Raw genomic sequence first — 22736 nt, 5'->3', positions numbered from 1 at the left:
AGGAAAGGCTGTCAGGTGCCGTGGCCTAGGTTTCTCACTGAAAATCCTCGTCCCCCGGCGGCACCTTTTTTTGAATTTTCTTCCTTTTCAACGCCGTTTTTCGGGAATTTCGGATTTTTTTTGAATTTTTTCGCAATAATATTTGAAAAACAAATAAATTTTAACACATTTTAATGCAATAAAAATTTTTGGTCGGAGTCCCCCTTTAAATTATTTTTATACAATTTATTTAAAAAAAAGAGCTTTCTGTGACAATATTTGCAAAAATAGGCACCGCCCATTTATCCCTCTTTTAACTGTACCGGCCGGGTTCCATGTCTCAAGTGGGGCCCCTGTCTCACAGGCGGCCCGCAGCTAGATGGTGCAGGCTTAAAACTACCGTAACTCTCTTCATTTTTGTTCAAATTGGATGAAACTAATTTTGTTAAAATTGTCGTTAAAATACAAACAAAATGAGTATAATCATGGCTAGGTTTGGATGAAATTTTTTTTTTCAAATATTTTTTTCAAATTATTAAAAAAGCTTTAATTATTTTCATACAAAAATTTATTCAATCAAAACAAAGAGAGAAAGAGCACACAAATACAAAAAAGACTGATACTTTTCAGAAAAAAATTACAAAAAAAATTTTGGGGGACAAAAAGAGGTACCGGTAAAATTGGGTGGTTTTATTAAATGCGGATCGAAAAAGGCTGATAAAATTGAGCTTTTTTTTTTAAATTTAAGTGGGTTTTGAGAATAGGGCGAATTTGCATTTTTGGAAAATTTGAAAATCGAAAAACGGAAAACTGAGAAATTTGGTCAATTTGAACCTAGAAAAGCAAAAATGATTTTAGGAAAAAAAAATTAGAAAAAAAGAAAGAATTTGGGGGGTATTAGGGGACCCAGAAAAATAGGGTATACACTGTTGATGAGAGGGGTGGCCTAGAAAACTCATTCTAGGCCAGCATTTGTGAATTGTTCAAGGACTCAGGCCAGGCGGCATGAGCATTCCAGTTGGGTCCCCCCCTGGTGCTCGCTGCTTTTGCTTCTTGTCTTTCATTCGGCGATTCTAAAAAACCATTTTTTTTGTTAATTGGATAATTAAAGTTAAAGGTAATTTAGAAGTTTTATTTTTTTACGAGAAAAAACTTCTAAAAAAATTTGTTTTCAATTTTTTTTTAGAAATTCGATGGCGCATATCACAGTTCAAATTTAGAATTTGAGATTGAAACTAATCAGTGAAATTTAGAACTTTACAAAATCTACAAAACGATACAAAATTCGACTATGCTAAATTTCCTACTTTTGAACTACGGGCCATCGGCGCTACACGGTCAGATTTTGTAGATCTGGCTCTTTTTCAGCGTAGTGGCTCAAAACTCCGTTCTTCAATTTCAGTAAATTTTATACCGCTTTGTAGGCCTTTTTAAAGCCTACATTTTACTTTTTGATTCAAACAAAAAATCTAATTTTGAACGAAGTTATGCGCCTTTAACTACTTTCTCTCTCTCTACCACCTGGAAACAAATTATCGCTTTATCTTTGCTAGAACACAACTCGGTTCAAACTCAGAATTTTATATTGAATTAAAAATTAAAATGTAGAACTTAATACGATCTACAAATCAATACTAAATGCGACTATACTAAATTATCTACTTTTGAGCTACGGGCCATTGGCGCTACACATTCCGATTTCGCCGTAGCTTGCGTATTCCAAACACCGGAAATTTATTTTTTTAAAGCTACATATAATTTTGTAGATCTTTTTAAGTCCTACATGTTTATTATTGGCCCAAACCAAAAATTCAATTTTGAACCAAGTAATGCGCCTTTAAATATTTTCTATCTCTCACCTGGAACCAAATCTTGACTTGTCGCTCTGTCAGATGCAAATACTTTGCCAATTCCCATCGTTTCTGTTTGCTAACATATGTATTATACAGAAACTCTTTTTCCAGCTCCAAAGTTTGAGCTTTTGTGTATGGCTTTCGCTTTTTCCTCATCGAATGGGAGGATGATGTCCATTCCAGCTGAGCTCCATCTGAAGTTTGAAAAAATTGAGTCTTTTTTAAGTTGAATTATCTCGGTTCTTACAAGAGATATCAAAAGTGTGTTAACTAATGAAATGTTAAACATAATATTACTAACATTTTATTAGTTAACAAATTTTTGATATCTCTCACAGGAACCGAGATAATTGAGCTAAAAGAGTAGATGCCGCAAGCGTTGCCGACTGCGACGCACCCATCTACTAACTTTGAGCTCAATTATCTCGCTTCCTATAGAAGCTATCAAAAATTTGTCAACTAAGGAAATGTAAAACATAAAATTTCCAATGTTTTGTTAGTTGACATCTTTTTGGTATCTATAACAAGAACCGAGATAACTTAGCTGCGCGATCGGTCCTCCAAGACGATCATAATTTCAACAATTTTTCTTCAAACTTGACGAAAATTATACCATTCAAATCAACTTGAAAAAACATGTCTTGCTGTACATTTTTCATATATTTCTAAACAAAACGAACCATTCAAACTTCCATCCAAATTTGGCATCGAGTAGCCTGATGGAAATGGGTATTGTTGTCCATAAGGGTATCCCCATGAAGCGGCCAAACTGTTGTTATAGAAATCCGAGTAGACTGATGGATTGACCATCATTCCAAAATCGTTTGCTGTTGGGAATCGGCCAGTGTTGAATGGATACATACCGGCTGCTGCCGTCGCTGGCATTCTGGAAAATTATTATGCTTTTTGGGATTTCAAGGGGGATTTCAGATAATCTGGAAGTGTGAAAATCCTTCAAAGGAACCTTAAAGGTTAAAGTTGAGGGTTAGGAATAAGGATCTTTGAAGTTTAGGGATTGAACTTAAGGGTCCTCTGATGAGCTTGCCTTTCAAGATCAATTATCTCGGTTCCCATGAGAGATATAAAGATGTTGTCAACTAATAAAATGTAGGTAATACAATGCCAAATAGTTCATTAGTTGACAATATTTTGATATCTCTCACAGAAATGGAGATAATTGAGCTGGAAGTGAAATCAAAGGAAGCTGATGATTGCCGCAATGTATCTATCTGGTGACCCTCTAATTGTAAGTTCAACTCCTAGACCTTAAAATTTATAAAAAACACTCTTTGAGAATTCAAAAATTTCAGATTTCAAAGAATCTCTCAAAAAGTCATTAACGTTTAATTCGAAAAGTTGAACTTAAGGGTCAGCTCAGCTACCTGATAGCTTCCTTACACTTCAAGCTCAATTATCTCAGTTCCTATAAGAGATATCAAAATTATGTCAACTAATAAAATGTAGGTCATAATACGCCAAATATTTTATTAATTTACAATATTTTGATATCTCTTATAGGAACCAAGATAAATGAGCTCAATTTTGAGGGGTTTGTCGACTCCAGGCGACTAATTTGTAGTATGAAAGTTTGTCTTCTAGTATCTCGGTTCCCATAAAAGATATGGAAATTTTGCTAACTGATAAAATGTTTGCCTTGATATCAACAACATTTCATCAGTTGACAAGTTTTTGATATCTCTTATAGAAATCGAGATAATCAAGCTTGAAGTGCAGACAAGGCTGGCGACCTGGTAGCTTGTCAGCCGGGCAGAAACTAAAAACTAACCCAGTGGGAAGTATTGGCATTTGTGGACTGTTCGCTGCTTCCGATCCTCTTTCCGAATGGCTATCCGTCGGTGGAACAGTTGGTCGATTATTGGATGCCGAGCTACTGGGCCCACTCGATGTTCCCGATGACCCAGATGCCGATTGTTGAAGCTGAGCAACCGATGGCCAGAAGCACGACGCCTGCTGCATCATTTCCGAAGACGTCGTTGGTGGAGACTCGGATTGTTTGTTGAAGGAAACAGGAGAAGAGTCTGGAGACGTCTTGATGAAGACGTTGGGCGTTGTGGAGGAGTTGTTCATCATGTGTTGCATCACAGAAATCATTACATATGGCGTTTCAGATGACGTCGTCGTCGGCGGAAGGAGGAGGATTCAGAAGAGTTCAGAAGACTTCGGGGTGGTCCCTGCAAGAAAAGCACATTTTTGAGGGGTACCGGGGGAAAGGAGAAGCGAGAAACGAAATATCGAGAAGCCGCGGAAAAATAATTAGAGAGATGGAGAAGGTGTTAGTAGAAGGAGGAGAACTGAAAATCCAAATTTTGAAAAAATAATTGGCGGGAAAAAATTTGAAAATTTGAAAAAATAATCTGTAAAAAGGGGCAGAAGTGTTAGTTTAAAAAATTCCAAAATTGCAAAGTTTCCGGAAAAAACAATTAGTGGGGGTAATTAGTGTTAATTGGGGAGATTGAAGATTTGAAAATTTGAAAATTTCGAAAAAATTAATTAGTCGGGGTGATTAATTGGGTTAATTATGTGCTTTCTTGCAGGGCGGACAACCGGACAAACAGACAGACAGGGAAAAATAGTTCAAAAAATTGGATTACTGTACTTTCAAAAAAAGACACACGGAGAGAGAAAAATTCACTTTATATTGGGGTTTTTTCATGAGGAAGAGTGGGCTTCTTTTGGAAAGATAAAACACACACACGCACACAAAAAATTCAACAGGAGTTTAGGAAAAATTGATTTTTAGGGAAATAAGGAAAACGATTTTTTTCTAGTAAATCTGAAAATTCTGAAATTCTGAATCCTGGAATTCGAGAAATCCAAAGATTCCAGAATTTCAAAAAATACAAAATTTTCGAAAAAAGTTGGAAACAATGAAATTCGGAACGGTGTCTAGGGATGGGTACCGGTGGAGGGGAAAAAGAGCAAAAGCAAAAATGGGGGGCTACAGTAACCCTGTATACGGTAGAGAGAAAGGAAAAAAATAGAGATTTCAGAAATTAAAAATAGGAATTATGGAAAAAAATGATATTTTTGAGAAGTGAAGTTAGATGGGTGTGGGGGTACAATAGATTTTTTTTCGACCGCTGAAAATAGTGGGCGGAGCCTAAATCATCTAATTGATCAATCGCTCGTTGCACGGAATCATCAGTTCTCCATGTGGAAATGGTCCCGAAACGCGTTGTCGCAGTTTTTTGTCCTTCATTCGACGATTCTGAAAATTTGTGTATTAATTGGGGGTAATTAGAGGGTAATTAAGGTGAAAAAATAGAAAAGAATTGGTAAAACATGCTGGGGGTTAGAAAAGTTAGATTCTTAGATTCTTAGATTCTTAGATTCTTAGATTCTTAGATTCTTAGATTCTTAGATTCTTAGATTCTTAGATTCTTAGATTCTTAGATTTTTAGATTCTTAGATTCTTAGATTCTTAGATTCTTAGATTCTTAGATTCTTAGATTCTTAGATTCTTAGATTCTTAGATTCTTAGATTCTTAGATTCTTAGATTCTTAGATTCTTAGATTCTTAGATTCTTAGATTCTTAGATTCTTAGATTCTTAGATTCTTAGATTCTTAGATTCTTAGATTCTTAGATTCTTAGATTCTTAGATTCTTAGATTCTTAGATTCTTAGATTCTTAGATTCTTAGGTTCTTAGATTCTTAGATTCTTAGGTTCTTAGATTCTTAGATTCTTAGATTCTTAGATTCTTAGGTTCTTAGATTCTTAGATTCCGTTCCCCCTAAACTCCAAAACGAACTAACCTGGAACCATACTTTAACCTGCTTCTCATCCAGCATCAATTGAAGTGACAATTCCGATCGTCGTTTATTCGTCAGATATGGATTTATCTTATATTCATATTCCAGTCTTGAAATTTGATCTTTTTTGTATGGTTGTCTCTTCTTTTTCCCTTCCGATGCCATTGCCCATGACAGTGTTGCCATTGATGCGTTTGGTGTCGTCGCAGTTGATGAACGGTTTGACGATGGAATTGTTACATCTGTAAGAATTGAAAATTGAGGTACTGTATGCGCCTTTAAAGATTCTGGAGTAGTTGAGCAAGTATCTAATCTTGCAGCTCAATTATCTCGATTCCAATTAGAGATATCGAAATTTCGTCAATTAATAAAATGTAGGTCATATTATGCCAAATATTTCATCAGTGGACAAAGTTTTTATATCTTATACAGGAACCGAGGTAATCGAACTGCAAGTATAGTAGTCGATTATTCCATGACCCACATCTGATAAGTTATAGCGTACCTAAAAACTTGCGTAAACCACCGCGCCCCTATACGCCTTCCCATTAGCTTCTCTAAGTGTGCGTCTTAGCCGACTTGGTAAAGCTTTTGCTCACCAATCTGGCATCGGGGGTTCGACTCCCGCCCCCGGCAAATCCTTTTTGCATATTTTTAAAGGGATATTAAAGCTATATAGGGACAAAATGGATATTTTCACAGTTGCTAGAAGCTAAATTATCCAACAAATTAGGAGAAAATTGATCTACACAAAAAGAAAATAAGAAATAAAAATTTCCAATGGGAACAGAGAGAGAGAGAGAGGAGAGAGAGAGAGAGCAGGTGGGGCGGGAAATTTCGGATGGAATCGTAAAATTTCGGAGGGCTTCTGAGTGGGCCCATGTTTTCAAAGGGAACATGTGCCGACGGGGTTTCCTTTCAACTCAAATTAATTGTTTAAAGGGGGATAGGGTAGGGACAGATGGACAGGATTATGGTATTCAAGGGGGCGGGGCTTAAATGAGATTTTAGTTTTACGGACTTTCAGATCTTTAGGTTTCCGAATTTTGAGATTCCTGGAAATTGGGGCTCCTAAATGCCTAGGTTTTTTGATTCTGGTTTTCTGAACGTTTCTGAAATTCTAGAAAATTCCGTCCCAAATTTCACAGTGCTTCAGATTCTCAAATTCTCACTTCCCCTCTAATCCCGTATTTTTTCCACATTGCTCAGCTCATATCGTTCATAAATCAAATAGTTGTGTCATGCCTATACCTGACGGATAGGAGATTAACGGATATCCGGACACACAGACTCACAGAAAAGGACAGGGATAATCATAAATTGTATGTGGTTTAAGGTATAAAACATTCACGTAATCCGGTACCAACAGCAGATGATGTTCCCAGAATTCTATGAAACACCTGCACGGATACGGTCATAAAATTTTCTCCGGGGGGGGGGGCACACACGCAATACAACTGAACAGATGTGCCTTCTGGAATTTTTGAAGGCTAGGATTTAAGAATCTCGAAATTTAGAAATCCAGAGAAATTGAGATTCCGGTATTCCTGGATTTTAAAAATTTCAAATTTCGAGATTGCTGACTGTCAGGGTTCTAGAATACTGAAAATCCGAAATTCTGAAATTCTGAAATATCGGGATTCCTAGAATTTTAGAATTTTAGAATTTTAGAATTTTAGAATTTTAGAATTTTAGAATTTTAGAATTTTAGAATTTTAGAGTTTCAGAAATTTAGAATTTTAGAATTTTAGAATTTTAGAATTTCAGAAATTTAGAGTTTCAGAAATTTAGAGTTTCAGAAATTTAGAGTTTCAGAAATTTAGAATTTTAGAATTTGAATCCTGGATTTATGAAAGTGCAATATACCAAATTTTGAAATTTCAAAGTTACAGAATTTCAGAATTTAAAACATCCAGCATTTCAGAAGTCCAGAATTCTAGAATACCAAAAATCGGAAAGTCTGAGACTCTGAAAATCTTAAAATTTCAATTTTAAGATTCTCAAATTTCCAGATTTCCAGAGTTTCCAGAGACTTCAGAATTTCAAAATTTTTGATATTTTGAATCTCAGACTCTAAGAATTTCAGATTCCGATAAAACTGAAAAGTTCAAAATTTGTGTATTTGAAGATCCGCATTTTTTTGAAATCTAGAATTCTAGATTTTCAGAATTTTCGTTTTTTGATTTTTTGAATTTTGAGTTTCTGAAGTTAAGAATTTCCGAGTCAAATAATCGAAGAATCTAAAATTTGAGAATTTCAGAACTTTCTAGAATTTCAGATTCGGAAAACAAATTGCAAGTCTTCCAGATTTCCAGATTCCAACGATCCCATATCCAGAATCATTTTCTCCAATTCCCAGAATTCTCTTTTCCCAAAAAATTCATTTTCACCACTTTTCCCCCAGTTACTAAAAATTGGCAAAACTAGCAATAAGTTTACCTCCTCCTTCAATTCAAAACTTTCAATATTCACAAAATCGACAATTTTACGATTTATTGATTCTTCGATGATTCAGAAGACCCCCTTTTCAGACGATGTTTGCTCTTATATATGCCCTTCTTTTTTCCATTTTTTCCCGTCAAAAAATTTAAGCCGAAAATTTGGTACTTGAAAATTCAGCTACCTTAAAACCTCTATTAGAAGGGCGCCTTTAATTGAAGAGACCTCTCTAATAGAAGGGCCCTCCGGAGTAATCTTGGAACAATATAAGTGCCGGCCTTTCTGATACAGGTTTTCCGGTTCAAACTTTTGAATTCAAATTCCCAAGAAATTCAAAAAAGTGAGGAACAAAACATTTCAGGGACTACGGTAACTTATCTACACGAAAAATCAAGTGGCATCTTTTTTTTTGCTGCTGATGCTACAGCTACGCCGTCTTTTCTTCTTTGCATCGGCGCCTATAAAACACGGCGTCGTAAAATTCTAGACAACAGGAGACAGAGGACCCATCTCTCATCTCTCTAGGCGGCACTTTGAACTTGACGAAAAGACGAACAACTTGCCGAAAGAAAAATGATGATGACACATCTGGAGTAGAGGATTACGGTGGATTCTGGGAAGCTCAGGGAAATTTTGATTTCGAAAGTCTAGCGAGTCACCGTTTGAGAAAGTCAACTTTGATCTCAATTATTTCATTTCTTCTAGAAGATATCTTAAAATGGTCAACTGATAGATTACTTATCAAAAAGTTACCAACATTTTATCAGTTGACAGCATTTTGATATCTCTTATAGGAACCGAGATAGTCGAGCCCAAAGTTGACGCGTCGCTAAGCTGCTCGGTCGACTTGCGTCCTCTATGCTTGCAACTCAATTATCTATAATTCCTGGGAAAGATATCAAAAAGTGGTCAATTGATACAATGTCGAGCATAAAATTATCAACAATTTATCAGTTGATAATTTTTTGATATCTTTTCAGGGAACCGAGATTATTGAGCTTTAAAATCGGTAACTTTCAGAAAAATAAATAATATTCGAAATTTCAAAATTTGAGTGTCCGAATTTTGATTCGGCAAGATTTAGAAATGCAAATTCTATTCACAATTTTACACTTTCATCTGGAACTCATTTTCAAAACATTTTCGCTGAAATCCACAATTTCAGATATTATGAAAAATTCCGAAGATCGGAAAACTGGAAATTGGAGAATTACAAATTTCAATAAAAAACCGATGTTTACAAAAAGTAAAAAATTTGAAAATCAAAAATTCCAAAATTATTAGGCTAATCGATAATTGGGCTCCTCACTAATTATCACTAATTACCCCTAACCGCTAATTAGCTAATTACTTTCCCTCAGTGAACTCCAAGACCTTCAAGGTCCCCCAATTCCATTCCCACGACGGCTCCCATCCGTCTGCTCTCATCTGTTCGGTTCCCTTCTCTCTCTCTTTCTCTCTTTTTAACTACCGTATATATCTTTTCTCTCTCTCTCTCTCTCTCTCTCTCTCTCACACTAGCCCCCCCCCCCAACTAATTGAAATTGACCAAAGAGAGAGTGTATGTTTTTAATCCGAAAATTCGACGACGACGACGACGTCTTCTGAAGGCAACCAACCAGACACGGAGTCGTAAAACGAGAGAGCATTTGAAATTAAGAGAGTGGTTAGAGAAAAATTGGGAGAAGTGGGGATTCAGAAGGGCTGGGGATGGCGCCAAAATGAGTTATGGTCTCAGTTTTTTCGGACTTTTTTTAGTGGTGATGACAAATTTCTGGCGTGATTTATGGATTAGGTGTGAATCTAGAAAGTGCAGAACCTTGCGAAATTTGAGGAATTACAGTAACCCAGAGAAATTTAGGATTTTTAAAATACCGTATTCCCTCTAATAGAAGTCGCCCACCCAAATCGTTAACTTTGAGCTCAATTGTCTGGGTTACTGTAAGAGATATGAAAAATCTGTCAACTGATAAATTGTTCATCATAATATCACCAATATTTCATCTGTTGACAAAATTTTGATATCTTTCACAGGAATCGAGATAATAGATGTTTAAATCATGAAAGATGACTCAAAATCATTTCAACTAGTTACCGCGAACACCCTCATAGAACGCCACCCAAACCGTCCACTTTGAGCTTATATATCTCATTTCTTGAAATCCATCAGACTCCATTTGAGCTTTATCACATCCTAATTATGCATAATTAAGCCCCGCCCACTTCTTCTACAGTACCACTCAAAAAAGTGAACCTGTCAATCAGTCAGATTTCTTATCGATATTTAGTCCGTCCCAAAAAAACTTTTTTTCTTCGTTTTTTTTCAATTCTATTGTGTACATGTACATGATGATACACGTATAACAGAGTCATACCCCCAGCAAAAAAAAACTTGAAAGGGGCGCCGACGAAAAGAGAGAGAGAGAGAGAGAGAGAGAGAGAGAGAGAGAGAGAGAGAGAGAGAGAGAGAGAGATGTTAAGAAAGAAACTTAGTGAGAAACAGAGGATTACTGTAGAAGGGGTATCTTTTTTGGTGAATCCTCTAGGAGTACTGTAGAAGTCTATTTTTACAACAAAAAAAATGATTTTTTTCAGGAGAAATAGTACTAATTCGTAGGCCAATTTTATGTCCACCCCTTGGCCAGGCCAATGGACGGTAATTAATAATTTTATGGGTGTTATTATATATATATAAGGAGTGGTTAGAAAACGGAAATTCGGGAAATCTGAAGTCCGGAAAATTCAGAAAGAAAATTTTTGAGAGCAAATTGAGGACGAAAAAATTGGACGCAAAATTCTGAGGCGGCTAGATCAAAAGGAAAAAAATTAGTGGAAATTGATAAGGCAGAAGAGAATGCGGAAAAATTTTTTGGGGTGTGTAGAAAAATGGGGGTACGGTAGGAGACGAAGAAGAAACAACATTTTTCTAGTTGTAAAGATAGTTTTTTTTGTGATGAATTGATAACTTCCGGTGAGATTTTGGTTACTGTAGTTTTCTAACAGATTAGCCAACACAGGAACTCAAAAATCGAACTGCAAGGAAAAATCCCAAAAAAAGCCGATCTACAACTTTAACTCCAGTTATCTAGCTTTCTGTGAGAGCAATCAAAAAGTTGTTAACTAATAAAATGTGCCTGTTATTACGCTGAACATTTTACTAATTGACTATTTTTTGATTTCTCTTACAGTAACCAAAATAAATTGGGTTAAAGGCAGGACCCTGTTACACAGATTAGGAAGCACCCAGTCTACAAAAAACGATAAAATTATACACGGGTTAAAAGTAATCGATAAAATTCAAATTTCCGAAAAACAGACTGACCTTTAAATCCCATAGCATCCGTAACAGTGGCTCCCGTGTACATTGGCTGGTACTGAAATCCATATGCCTGATAGGCCCACGGATTATAAGCCGATTGATAGAGATACTGTTGTTGAGCAGTGGCTGCGAAATCGAACATTGCCGTTGAAGAAGCAGAAGGCGTCGTTGAAGAGTGAAGAGGTGTAGAAGACGTTGAACAAGATGAAGACGTTGTCATTTGAGAAGTTAAACTTGGGTTATACATCATTTGACTGGAAAGATACGTATCGTTTTGGGGGTTTGGCTCACAAGCTCAATTATCTTGGTTTCGCAACAGATATCAGAAAGTTGTCAACTCATAAAACGTTTATCACAATATCAGGCAAAGTTTTTAATTTAAAGTTGTTAGGTATCTGTTAAAGGTACCGAGATAATTGAGCTGTAAGTATATTGGTCTGAAGAGTGGACGACCGCTTAGCTCGTTTATCTCTAAACGATGCGATTTAGACCTACCTATACTGAAAACTTATTCAAAACTTGATTCTGATAGTTTCAGAGCGTTTAAAAAGCGATTGAAACTTTAAAAATTAAATTTTCGGAGTTACTGTCCCAGAAGTATGCTTGAGCTAACCTTAAACGAAATTCAAGCAAGATTCAGCTTAACTAAAACATTCTAGACACAAAATTTTCAGTTGAATACGTTTTAACAACACAAAACACTTAAGTTTATGTCTAAGACCCGAAAAGTACATTTTTCCAAGTCTCATTTGTTTTTGAAGTTCTCCAGGTAACTATACTCTATGTCAGCTTATGTCTAACCATGCCCCGTTGAATTGCAATTTCCTAAATCAAAATTTTATGAGATATTTGAATTTGTAAGTTTTAAATCTTTAAAATAGCTGACTGAACCGAAAAAACTCAAAATTCAAAAGCCATCAGAGACTTGAGACTTCAAAGAAGGGCCCGCACTAATTGGAATGTAGCTCGATTAACTTGTAACCATGTTCCTTTAGATTAAAGTGTTTAGAATCAAAATTTTAAGAGAAATTCAAATTTTGATATTTTAAGGTTGGTAGAATGGTTTTTTAAACCAGAAAAAACTCAATTCTCAAGAGCCATTGGGGCTCTTTAAGTGAGCGCGGCTACTTTCTATAAGCTAGTTCGTTTGAGCCTATAAAGAGCGCCATCAATTTACCATGTTCCTTTAAATTTCAGTTAGTTTACTGAATCAACATTTTAAGACCAATTTCAGCATTTCAAACTTTTTGAAAAATTGTTCTAAACCAGAAAAGAGCAATTTACCAGAGAGCTACGAGATTTAACCGAACTGGGATAGTTTCTATCAGCTTTTGAAGCTATTTCTAGACCAAAATTTTCCGCCAAATTCAAATTCCCAAAATTTCAAATCTTCCCGATCCTCACCTAAACTGAAAACTCGGATCACTCAACCCATGACTCCACAAGCTTTGAGCCGTTGCGGCGCCAACGATGTCGCTGTTCGGTGCCGGTGAGGAAGAGTCGGAACGCGAATCGCTGATGCTCAAATCCCTCATCGCCTCCATCGAGAAACGTCTTAATTAGTACCAGATAATTAAAGGGGTAATTAATCAGAAAAGCAGTAAACGGAAAGAGTCGTAAATATAAAAAGGGGGCGGAGTTTGAACAACAGCAATAGTGAATAAATAAATAAATAAAATCAAATAAATAAATAAAATCAAATTTTAGGATCACCACCCTGCTTTAAGGGCAGGTAATAAAGATTAAAGAGCACTAAAACCCCGGCACGCATGTATTATAAAAGGTATAAAACTGGGGGCGAAAAATGCAATAGAGAGGAGAGAGCGAGGTGATGGGGCGGAGTGGAAGCTCCGCCCTCTTCGCCTTAGACCTACAGTAATTCATGGACAAATAGTGGACGCAGCGAGGGGTGGAGTTTGGAATATAGGGAATGGAACAAATTGGGTGTGTACACTACTTTTTTTTGGTTTTGGTTTTGCTTTTTTGGTTTTGGCATTTTTGGAAGCTTCTGGAAACTTTGTAACCTTTAGGAATACCATAATCCCTTTTTTCTTTGTCTCTAAACGAATAATTAAATTTTACGATCATATTGGCCTTCTTCTTATTCTTCTTTTTCCCCGTCCGATGATCCTTTAATATGCGTATTGGGGTCATTGATATCCGGATAATTTTCACCGGAGTGTTTTGGAGGATTCTAGAATTTTTGATTCTGAAACTTGAACGTCAAAATTATATGGGGCCTTCGAAGTTTCCCGGAAAAAAGGAGCTTCTGAATTCTCAATTTCTTAAATTTCGAAATTCTGAAATTTTTGAGATTTTGCATTTTGGAAACTCTGAGATTCTGATGTTTCGAAATTCTTAAATTTCAAGACTCCAGAACTTCAAATTTTTGAGCTTCTGTTGTCCTGAGATTCTTAAATTTTGAAATTTGGAGATTCTGAAATTCTAAGATTTGGGAATCTAGAAGTGCAGAGTTTCAAGATTTCGAGTTTCTGAAATTCTGAGATTTTGAGATTCGTGATTTTGAATTTTCCAGAATATCCAGAATTTTTCTAGAACCTATTCTAATTAGTTCGAATATTCTGAAATGTTAAAATTTCGATTTTCAGTTTTTCATATTTCAATTTTCCCCCAGTTTCTCAATTTTCAAAAATTTGAATTTTTTCGGAAATTTGTAATTTTGAAATTCCAGAAAACTCTTTCAAAAACAAGACTATCAATTTTGAATTGGGAAATTTAATACCATAATTTTTTGCTAGACAAATTGGAGACGTCTATTTTGTCTCTTAAAATTAAAATTTCATAATTGTTCAAATTATTTTTCAAAAAACTCAAATTTCTCTTAAATTCTGAATTTTTAAACAAAAATTTAGAAAAGCGAAAAAATAATTTTTCTCTGGCACACACACCTGACACAACAAGGCAACCAAAGATTATATAGACTATGGCTGAAATTGAAAAAAACGCTTTTTCTCTTAAAATATCTGTCTGGAACATTTGAAAATTATATTTTCAGGTTTAGCACATCGAGACGATCAAAATGAGTATAAACATGGTATACTTTGGAATATGTCCTGAAATTTTCAGGAAATTGGCTGTAATTTCAGAATTTTCCATTTAATCAGCTTGATATTTAAAAAAATCAGGATCAAAAGACAAAGAGCTTCAAAATGAGCACAATCATGGCACACTTCCAAAATCCGTGAGCCATGGGGACTGTACAAACCACACCACGCGCCAGTTGTCGGCAGCCGAGCTCTTGAGCTTTGCGTTCAATTACCTCGGCTCCTATAAAAGATATCAAAAAATTGTCAACTGATAAAATGTTCATCATGAATTCAAAAACATTTTATTAGTTAACAAAATTTTGATATCTCTTATAGGAACCGAGATAATTGAGCCGCAAGTGCAGGGGTCGCAAGCGCGGCGGACAGTGTAGCTCGCTTAACTCGCCGAGAGGCATTCAGTTCATAAAAGCTAGCTCAGTGGCACGGAATTTCCAACATTCCTCAACAGACGCTGAACTTCTACTTTCAGAATGTCTCCATACCTTATGATATACAGTACACCCCTCTCCCTTTTTCCACGTGTGTCCCTGGTACCTGTGTGCCTGTCAATAGAAAACACATATCTTCTGTCACAATCTAGTTATTTATATAAACATCTCAATGTCCCCCTTAGAACATACCGATATGTAGGCGAACCCACAGGTGTCCCTTTAATCTGAGTCGCTAATCTGAAAAAGGGACCCTTCTCATTCATCATTTTTTCGTCTGGAGCAAAGGAGTTGACACAAATGTGCGGCGCCTTTTTGCGCACACTATAACTTTTGATCTACCAAAGATTTTTCGATTCACTAAACTGTGTTGAATAGATCTTGACAAGTACTACAAGATTATATAAGTTTAAATAACTATTTCTTGTTCATGAACAAAGTTACAGACGCATAAATTGTTATATCGACCAAAATAGGAAATTAGGAGAAAAAGAAGGTCTGGAAAGTTGAGTTTTGATTTTTAGATCTAGAAGAAGCTTGGAACTTGACATTTTCCAGAATATTCAGATCCAAACAGTTTGAATGAATATAAAAATTCATTAAAAGGATAAAAATTCAAAATTTTTCCGGAAGCTTCCGGTCAAGATAACTCAGCTAATCTTGATTAAGGTTTTCTGAAATTCAGATTTTTAGAATTAGCAAGTTTGGAACAACAAAATGAGTATAAGCAAAACCTGGTTTGCAAAATGTTTGAAAATTTCGGAAACTTCCGGTAAAAAGCTTCCGGCTCTTATCACTAAATCTGTCATAATCCAAATTTAACAAGACGTTAATTTTCAAAATCAGCAAGTTATACCGATCATAATGAGTATAAACATGCCACATGTTGAATAAGTTTGAATATTTAGGTTTTTAAAGCTTCCGGATCTCATCACTTATTCTAACATAACTCAGCTAAAATTTGTTCAATTTGAATAAAAATTAATTTTTCAATATCATCAAGTTAAACCGGTCAGAATGAGTATAAACAAGTACTAATTTGAAACAGTTTGAAAATTTGGGTTGTTCAAGAGTTTCCGGTCCCTATCAAAAAATCTAACAAAACTCAGTTAGTATCCGTTCGATTTGAAAGAAATTTAGATTTCCGGAATTAGCCAGTTAAACCGGTCAAAATGAGTATAGACAAGCCCGGTCTTGCTGAACTTTGAAATTTTGGGTTGTTCAAAAGCTTCCGGTCCTTATCACTAAATCTATCATAACTCATCAATTCTCAAGTCAAATTTTTCGCAATGTAGATTTTTGAAATCAGTTGGTTAAGCCGGTCGAAACGAGTATATTGTTTAGCTTAGTTTTCCAAACTAATACAAGAATTTCGGAAAGTTCCGGAAGCTTCAGGTCCATCACCTTAAGCCCAGGATATCTCCATAAACTTGGTATCATTCAAATTCTCATAATCCTTAGATATTGAAAATTTACTTTTCCAACATTTTCAGAGGAAAAATAATCTTCTTAATTGCCCAGGACCAATTACACAATCTTGACGCCTTCAAGTGGTCATGTCCACATTTCTTATCATATCTAGAGACAGAGAGTCAGGGTAATAAAATTCGATTTTCCGTGTTTGCAGAAGGTCCTTTTAGATGCCTAGTGTTTCTTTTCTTTAGTTATCTTTTCTCAATATCACACGTTTACACTCTTTGTATATGTTCGCCCGCCGACCGGACGGACGGGCGGGCGGCTCAAACTTGAAAAGGTCGTAAAAATGAGCATGTTAAGAGAAAGAGATAAAACAAGAAAAGAAACAAGTGTCGTTTTTTTTTGGTAGATGGTCCAGGAGACCATTCAAAAAATGGGCAAGGGGGAAAAGGGGCGGAGTCAAAGGAAGCAGTAGATCTGATTTAAATCGATTGACTGTTGTCGAAATATAATAAAAAGGGTATTTTTGAAATCGGCAAGTTTGGAGGAATTGAATGAACATGCATAAGACGGAAATTGGAAAGTTTTGAAATTTTGAAAAAACATTTCGGATTATTTCCGAAGCCTAACTTTCAACGTTACTGTAACGAGATCAATTTTCATCCAAATTAAATGAAAATTATATTTTTGGAATAAGCAAGTTTAGCGGGTTAAAATGAGTACAAACAAAACATTTCAGCATTCAGATTTTCAGATTTTTCAGACAAAAAAAAGACACTTTTCAGATTGGCCCTACGAAAAATTTTGATGAATTAAATGTTTTTTGGAACTACCGGTAAGGGGATAAAAAGTAACAAACTTCAGATTGATTGGATTATTTTTTTTTCTGGAAGAAAGATTCAAAAAAGTTGACATCTGATTTAGTAAAATAGACCCAAAAAAAGAGAATATGTAGTATTCGAATACTTTTTTGGTATCAATGATGGACGGGCGTACTGGGTCCTTGCTAGTCTCCAAAAAAAGGTGATCCATCATATTATCAGCTTGACAACAACTATTGATATCGATATTTGGGTATTGATATGGGGGGGGGGGGATGGGAAATGGATTCTAGTAATTTCTGGGGTCCTTGGAAAATTTGAATTTTTAGGAGTACTCTACTCCGTCTTGTGAGTATATTAAAAAAAGACCATAATGATTCCGGAAGATGCCTGAAACGAATTGATGGGATTTTGGAATTCTGAAAATCAGCAAATTTGATATCACAGATCATAGGGAAAAGTTCAAAATCGAAATTTACAGCGGGAATTTTTTAATTTCAAGAAAACCGGAAGTAGGAACTTCCGGAATTCGAACAAAAATAGTCGGAATTTAAAAGTTTCCAAAAATTCCGCAAGCTAACTTTTTGAAAACTACTGTAACTTGGTCAATTTTCATCCAAATTGAATAGGAATTATATATTTAGAATTAGCAAGTTTAGGGAATACAGATTCCTTAAGGGTTCCCAAGTTTTCCAGATTTTCAGGTTTTTTTTTGCTTCAAACTACTGTAATTTGATGAATTTCAATCAGGACGTTTAAAGGAGGCGAGACAGCAAAAATTTCGGGGGACAGTTCGGGGGACGAAATCGCGCCGCGCTTATGTAGACCATCGGTCGTCAGGCGCCTTCGCGCCCCCGTAGCTCAGCCGGTAGCGGCGCTGTACCCCTGAGCTGCCTGTCATGAGTTCAACCCCTCATGGGGGTTCTCTATGCAAAATATCAGGAAAACTTTTTTTGGTCTCTGGCCTCTTTTGAGAGATTCAAATAAGCAAGACCAAATCTCAAAATTTTCAAAATTTTTGAATTTTGGAAAGAAAGATTTTCCGACAAAAAAAGGACACATTTCAGATTTTCAACTTTTCAGAACTACTGAAAGGGGAAAAGTGACAAAACTTCAGATTGATTAAATTATATCTTCTAAAGTATAAAACTTGAACTTTTTCGATTTAATTCAGCTTAACTGTATTTGCACTAATAGAACACCTCCTTCAAATAATCCAACTTTGAGGTTATTTATCTCGCTTCTTATCAGAGACATCATAAATGTGCCAACTGGTAAATTATTTATCATAATATCGCCAATTTTTTATCAGTTGACAGCTTTTTGATATCTATTACACGAATCGAGATAATCGAGCTCAAAGTTGATTATAGCTCAAGTTAGCTCAATTTAAGCTTAACCTTGGCTTAACCATCACAATGACCAAAAACCTAGAGCAACCTTAATTCTTCTACCTAGCTCTTTTAGTACTTTTTTGCTCCGCGCATAAAATCCATTAGCCAAACTTCACACCTATTTTCCCAACCCCATTAAATTGCTCCCCTCATAAATCAAGAGCGAAGGCGCGCGCGAAAAAGTTGCTCCGTAATTCCAGTGAACTGATTTATGGAGTCCGAAAAATGTGTTGGAGACTTCATTAACACATTTTGAGCGATTTATAGAATCTTCATAAAATTCTGCTAGGGATCCTTGTTTTCTCTAACTCCCTCTAACTTTTTTTGGGCAATAAAACGCCGAAAGGATTACGGTAGTTGAGGGGAGCAACAGCCCATGATGACACAGGTAAGAAACGAGAAACACGATTTTTATCGTCGTGTCGTCGTCAAGTGTGCGAAGCAGAGGGAAAAAACGAGAAATGCCTGCAAATCGGAGGAAAAGCAAAAGAAAACATAGGGGTTTTGAAGTTTAGGAGCTTATACTGTAGCTCTGAAACCCTAAAGTGACTTTTAACATCCATAAAATGCCTAATTAAAAAATCAAAAAGGATTTGCCAGATGTGGGGTTCGAACCCCGGATGTTAGATTTGTGGGCAAAAGTGTTACCAGATACACCAATTCACGCACTAAGACAACCATGCGTGAGGGCGTACAAATGCGCGGTGGTTAATTCAAATTTTCAGGTGAAGGTATTGCACTTTTCAAAAGCGCATATCTCAGAAACAAGCAGAGCTATGTAAAAACTCTCAATTGGTAAAATGTAGGAATTTTATACTAAACATTTTTGTGGTTAAAAACTTTTTAGTAGCTTTTATCGCTCCAAAGTTATAGACGCAGAAAGTTGAAGAAGTGAATCAATGAAAAGAAAGAGGGATATGGTTCTTACTACGGTATATAAGGAATTCACAAATTACTACATACACGACGAAGAAAAGACGAATATGAAAAGAGGAGTCGTAAAATTTTCTTCGTATGGACCCGAAGGAAGAAATAGGAAAATAGAAATGAGCAGCAGAAAGAGAAAGCAGGTGGTACGAAATGGTTGGAAAAATGAGAAAAAGTGAGGAAAGAGGAACGGAATGGAGGTCAAGAAATCTAATTTGAACAGCTGGGATGATATCAGAAATTGTACTTTATAAAACGAATGTGTTCAGTTTTGGAGCACATGTGTGTTCGCGGCTTTTAGAGGGTCTGACTAGTAGTCAATAGCTTTTGGAAGACAAAAAGAGTGAGATTCCGCATTTTTGCGTGGCGGTGTTCACCCAACCTACCGTAATCCTTTTCATCCGGAAAACAGCGATTGCGTAGCTCAGTTGGTAGCTTAGCACAGCGACTTTAACTCAAAAGTACCGTAGTCAGAAGACCAATCTTCAAAACGGATAATGAAAAGACACTAAACTTTTTTGAGGTATTCAACTCAAGGACAAAACGAACTTTTTCTTGGTTGTGTGATGAGAAGGTGGTTACTGTACATTTTCAAGTTTACTAGAATCTTCACAAAAAAGATTTATTCGAACCAATCAAAAAAAGATGGTTTCATAAATTATGAGCTCAAATAGAGGTCAAACACGCTACAGTTTAGCTTTGGAAACCTAAAACGCCTTAAACCATCCTTTACATGCTTATACAAAGAAGCAAAAAGGATTTGCTGAAGGTGGGGTTCGAACCCCCGCTGTCGGATTGGTGGGCAAAAGTTTAACCACTGACACTAAGTGACGCACTGAAGAATATGGGTAGAAAGGAGTATAGGTCTGCGGGGGTTTATTCATATTTTTAGCTCATTTTCAAAAAGCTATAACTTTGCTCATAGGTGTTGTAGGAAAATAAATCTTATATCAATCGATAGGATATTTTATGCTGCACACTATTATATTAAAATTGTACAAATGAAATCATGGGATATATGTGAAAACTGGCTGGAAAACATATCACATTGTGAGCTATTTTTCAAGGTTAAAGCAAACGCATTAAGCTACTCCAAGATCTATCTGGATTTCCAAAACGTTTCCCAAAAGCAATTAACAGGTCATCAGAGTTCAATTCCGGTGTCTTCAGCCTCTTTTTCTCCTCTCAAGTGTGCCCTTTCGGCATGTCAAACTGTTTGTACTTTTCGTATGTGAATTGCTCATCATCCATCAACACGTGTTGGGGGGATGCGCTATTTGATACATCGGTGACACATAAGAAACACCTACTTGTGTGGTTAATGGATTACCTATTTACATATGTCGCCCGGGGGATTAGGTAATCCGTTTGATGGGAGGGAACACCGACTCCTGGAGGGAGGGGATACTGTAGATATAAGGGACCGAGCAAGCTTGAAAACATCGGAATTATCCATAATATTAAAATATGATGATCTTGAAAAAACCAATAATCGGCCCGAAAAAAACCTAAAATGGGCGGAGCTAGGTGGTCACAAAGTATGAATACTGTAAAAGAAAGCCACCCAACCCGCCAACTTTGAGCCCAAATATCTCGATTTCTGTAGAAGATTTCAAAAAGTGATTAACTGATAAAATGTTTTTGAGATTATGATAAATATTTAATCAGTTTACAAAATTTTGATATCTTTCACAGAAATTGAGATAAGCAAGCTCAAAGTATAGGTTGGCGAATCGCTGAGCTACGTTGTCGGTCGCGCTTAAGACCTCTATCCTTGCAACTCAATATCTCAGTTCCTGTGATAGGTATCAAAAAGTTGTAAACTGATGGAATATTGCTGAGATTATGATAAACATTTTGTTAGTTAATTACTTCTTTATATCTCCCACAGGAAGCTAGATATATGAGCTCAAAATTGTCGGTATTGGTGGCCCTTTCTCATAACATCCGGAGCAATTTCTCATAACATCCGGAGCAATAAACTTTAATCCTTATCACAAGCTTATTGATGGTCACTAATGATATAAAGCTTCTACAGTAACCAAAAAAAAATAATGATATAAAGCTTCTACAGTAACCAATAAAATTCTCTACAGTAACCTAGATACTGATTGATACACTCTATTGATACATACAAACCACATATTTTATCATTGATATTGCGAAGAAGAGGAAATATGATCGTCGTAGTCGTTAAAAATTAATTGCGCTAATGTTATTTTAAGATTACGAATGGAAGAAAAGTGAGGGAGAATAAGAAATATACAGAGAAGAAGATGAGGGAAAATAGGGACCAAAAATAGTGAAAAATATATAATCCAAAATTCGATATTTTTCGAATTTTTCAAATTTCGAAAAAAAAATGTCCTATTCGGCTTCATATGAGTCATTCACCTATACCGACAGAGCTACGCGCTTGCTTAAACGCTAAAATCGGTACGATAGCCAGAGGTAATTGTGCAAACACCGTTACGCGGAAATGCAGACTTTGAGAAAAAAAAATCAATAAAATGAAAATAAATTAAAATTGTTAACTGCGCCGGAGCAAAAATGATATATGATTTCAGCAGTCGGGTGGTGGTTGTAAAACTGGTTGGCTGGGTTCTCTCTCTCTCTCTCTCTCTCTCTCTCTCTCTCTCTCTCTCTCTCTTTCTCTCTTTCCATGGCGGCAAAATTTCAAAAGGACTCCGCACTGGTTATCAGTTTTCCTCCTGTCCCGAATAAAATTAGTGATAATGCGAAAAATAGTAGTACTAGACAGTGGCAAAAAAGTAAGCATCCTTTTTTGTTTATTTCTGTTTCCTTTTGGCGGCATTTTTGGGCTTCAGGAAATGATGTGCATGTTCACTTTTTGACACTTTTCGGCGCCGCTACGGATTACTGTACTTTTCGATTTTACTGACACCTGCTGCTCATCCTTATCCAAGGTCGTAAAAGAGACCTTGAAGCAATGATGTCTTCTTTTGTATGACAATACCAAAATTACGTAACCAATACCACCATCTGCAGAACAAAAAGGCGATGAGATGGTGTGAAGATTACGGTAGGTCCCGAAGATAAGATCATTTGTTTGGGAGGTGACAGGTATGCAAAATGTCTTTATTTGGATTTTCGGGGGCTTGGAAGTCCTGAAAGCCCTTAGCCATATGTATTTGGAAACAGGGCCTTTCCGGGCTCGCCCTGCCATAGTTTCTTTTAAAAGCAATATTTTTGGACCAAATAAATTTGATTTGATAGAAAAACTCAAGAACTACAAAATGATATTACTTGAAAAGCTGTATGTGCTCTATGAACAAAGTTACAGGCATTCCAAAAAGAT

At 36.0% G+C, this 22736-nt stretch overlaps 2 protein-coding genes across 2 annotated transcripts; both read right to left on the bottom strand.

Annotated features, from left to right (window-relative positions):
• Positions 1–962: 962 nt before the first annotated feature.
• Cbr-php-3 lies at positions 963–3944 on the bottom strand (the record flags this gene model as incomplete). Its single annotated transcript, XM_002643059.2, has 4 exons — positions 963–1052; positions 1839–2026; positions 2513–2718; positions 3619–3944. 4 exons carry the CDS (start codon positions 3942–3944, stop codon positions 963–965), a joined length of 810 nt encoding a protein of 269 aa, XP_002643105.2.
• Positions 3945–4962: 1018 nt separating this feature from the next.
• Positions 4963–11505, bottom strand: CBG23031 (the record flags this gene model as incomplete). The annotated part of the gene is made up of 3 exons (XM_002643060.2): positions 4963–5061; positions 5609–5847; positions 11367–11505. 3 exons carry the CDS (start codon positions 11503–11505, stop codon positions 4963–4965), a joined length of 477 nt encoding a protein of 158 aa, XP_002643106.2.
• Positions 11506–22736: the final 11231 nt, after the last annotated feature.

Source organism: Caenorhabditis briggsae (genome assembly GCF_000004555.2).
Source record: "Caenorhabditis briggsae complete genome, chrIII, whole genome shotgun sequence".
Taxonomy (NCBI): Eukaryota; Metazoa; Nematoda; class Chromadorea; order Rhabditida; family Rhabditidae; genus Caenorhabditis; species Caenorhabditis briggsae.
The sequence above is the reverse complement of the archived record's forward strand: the minus strand, read 5'-3'. Positions and strand labels throughout refer to the sequence as shown.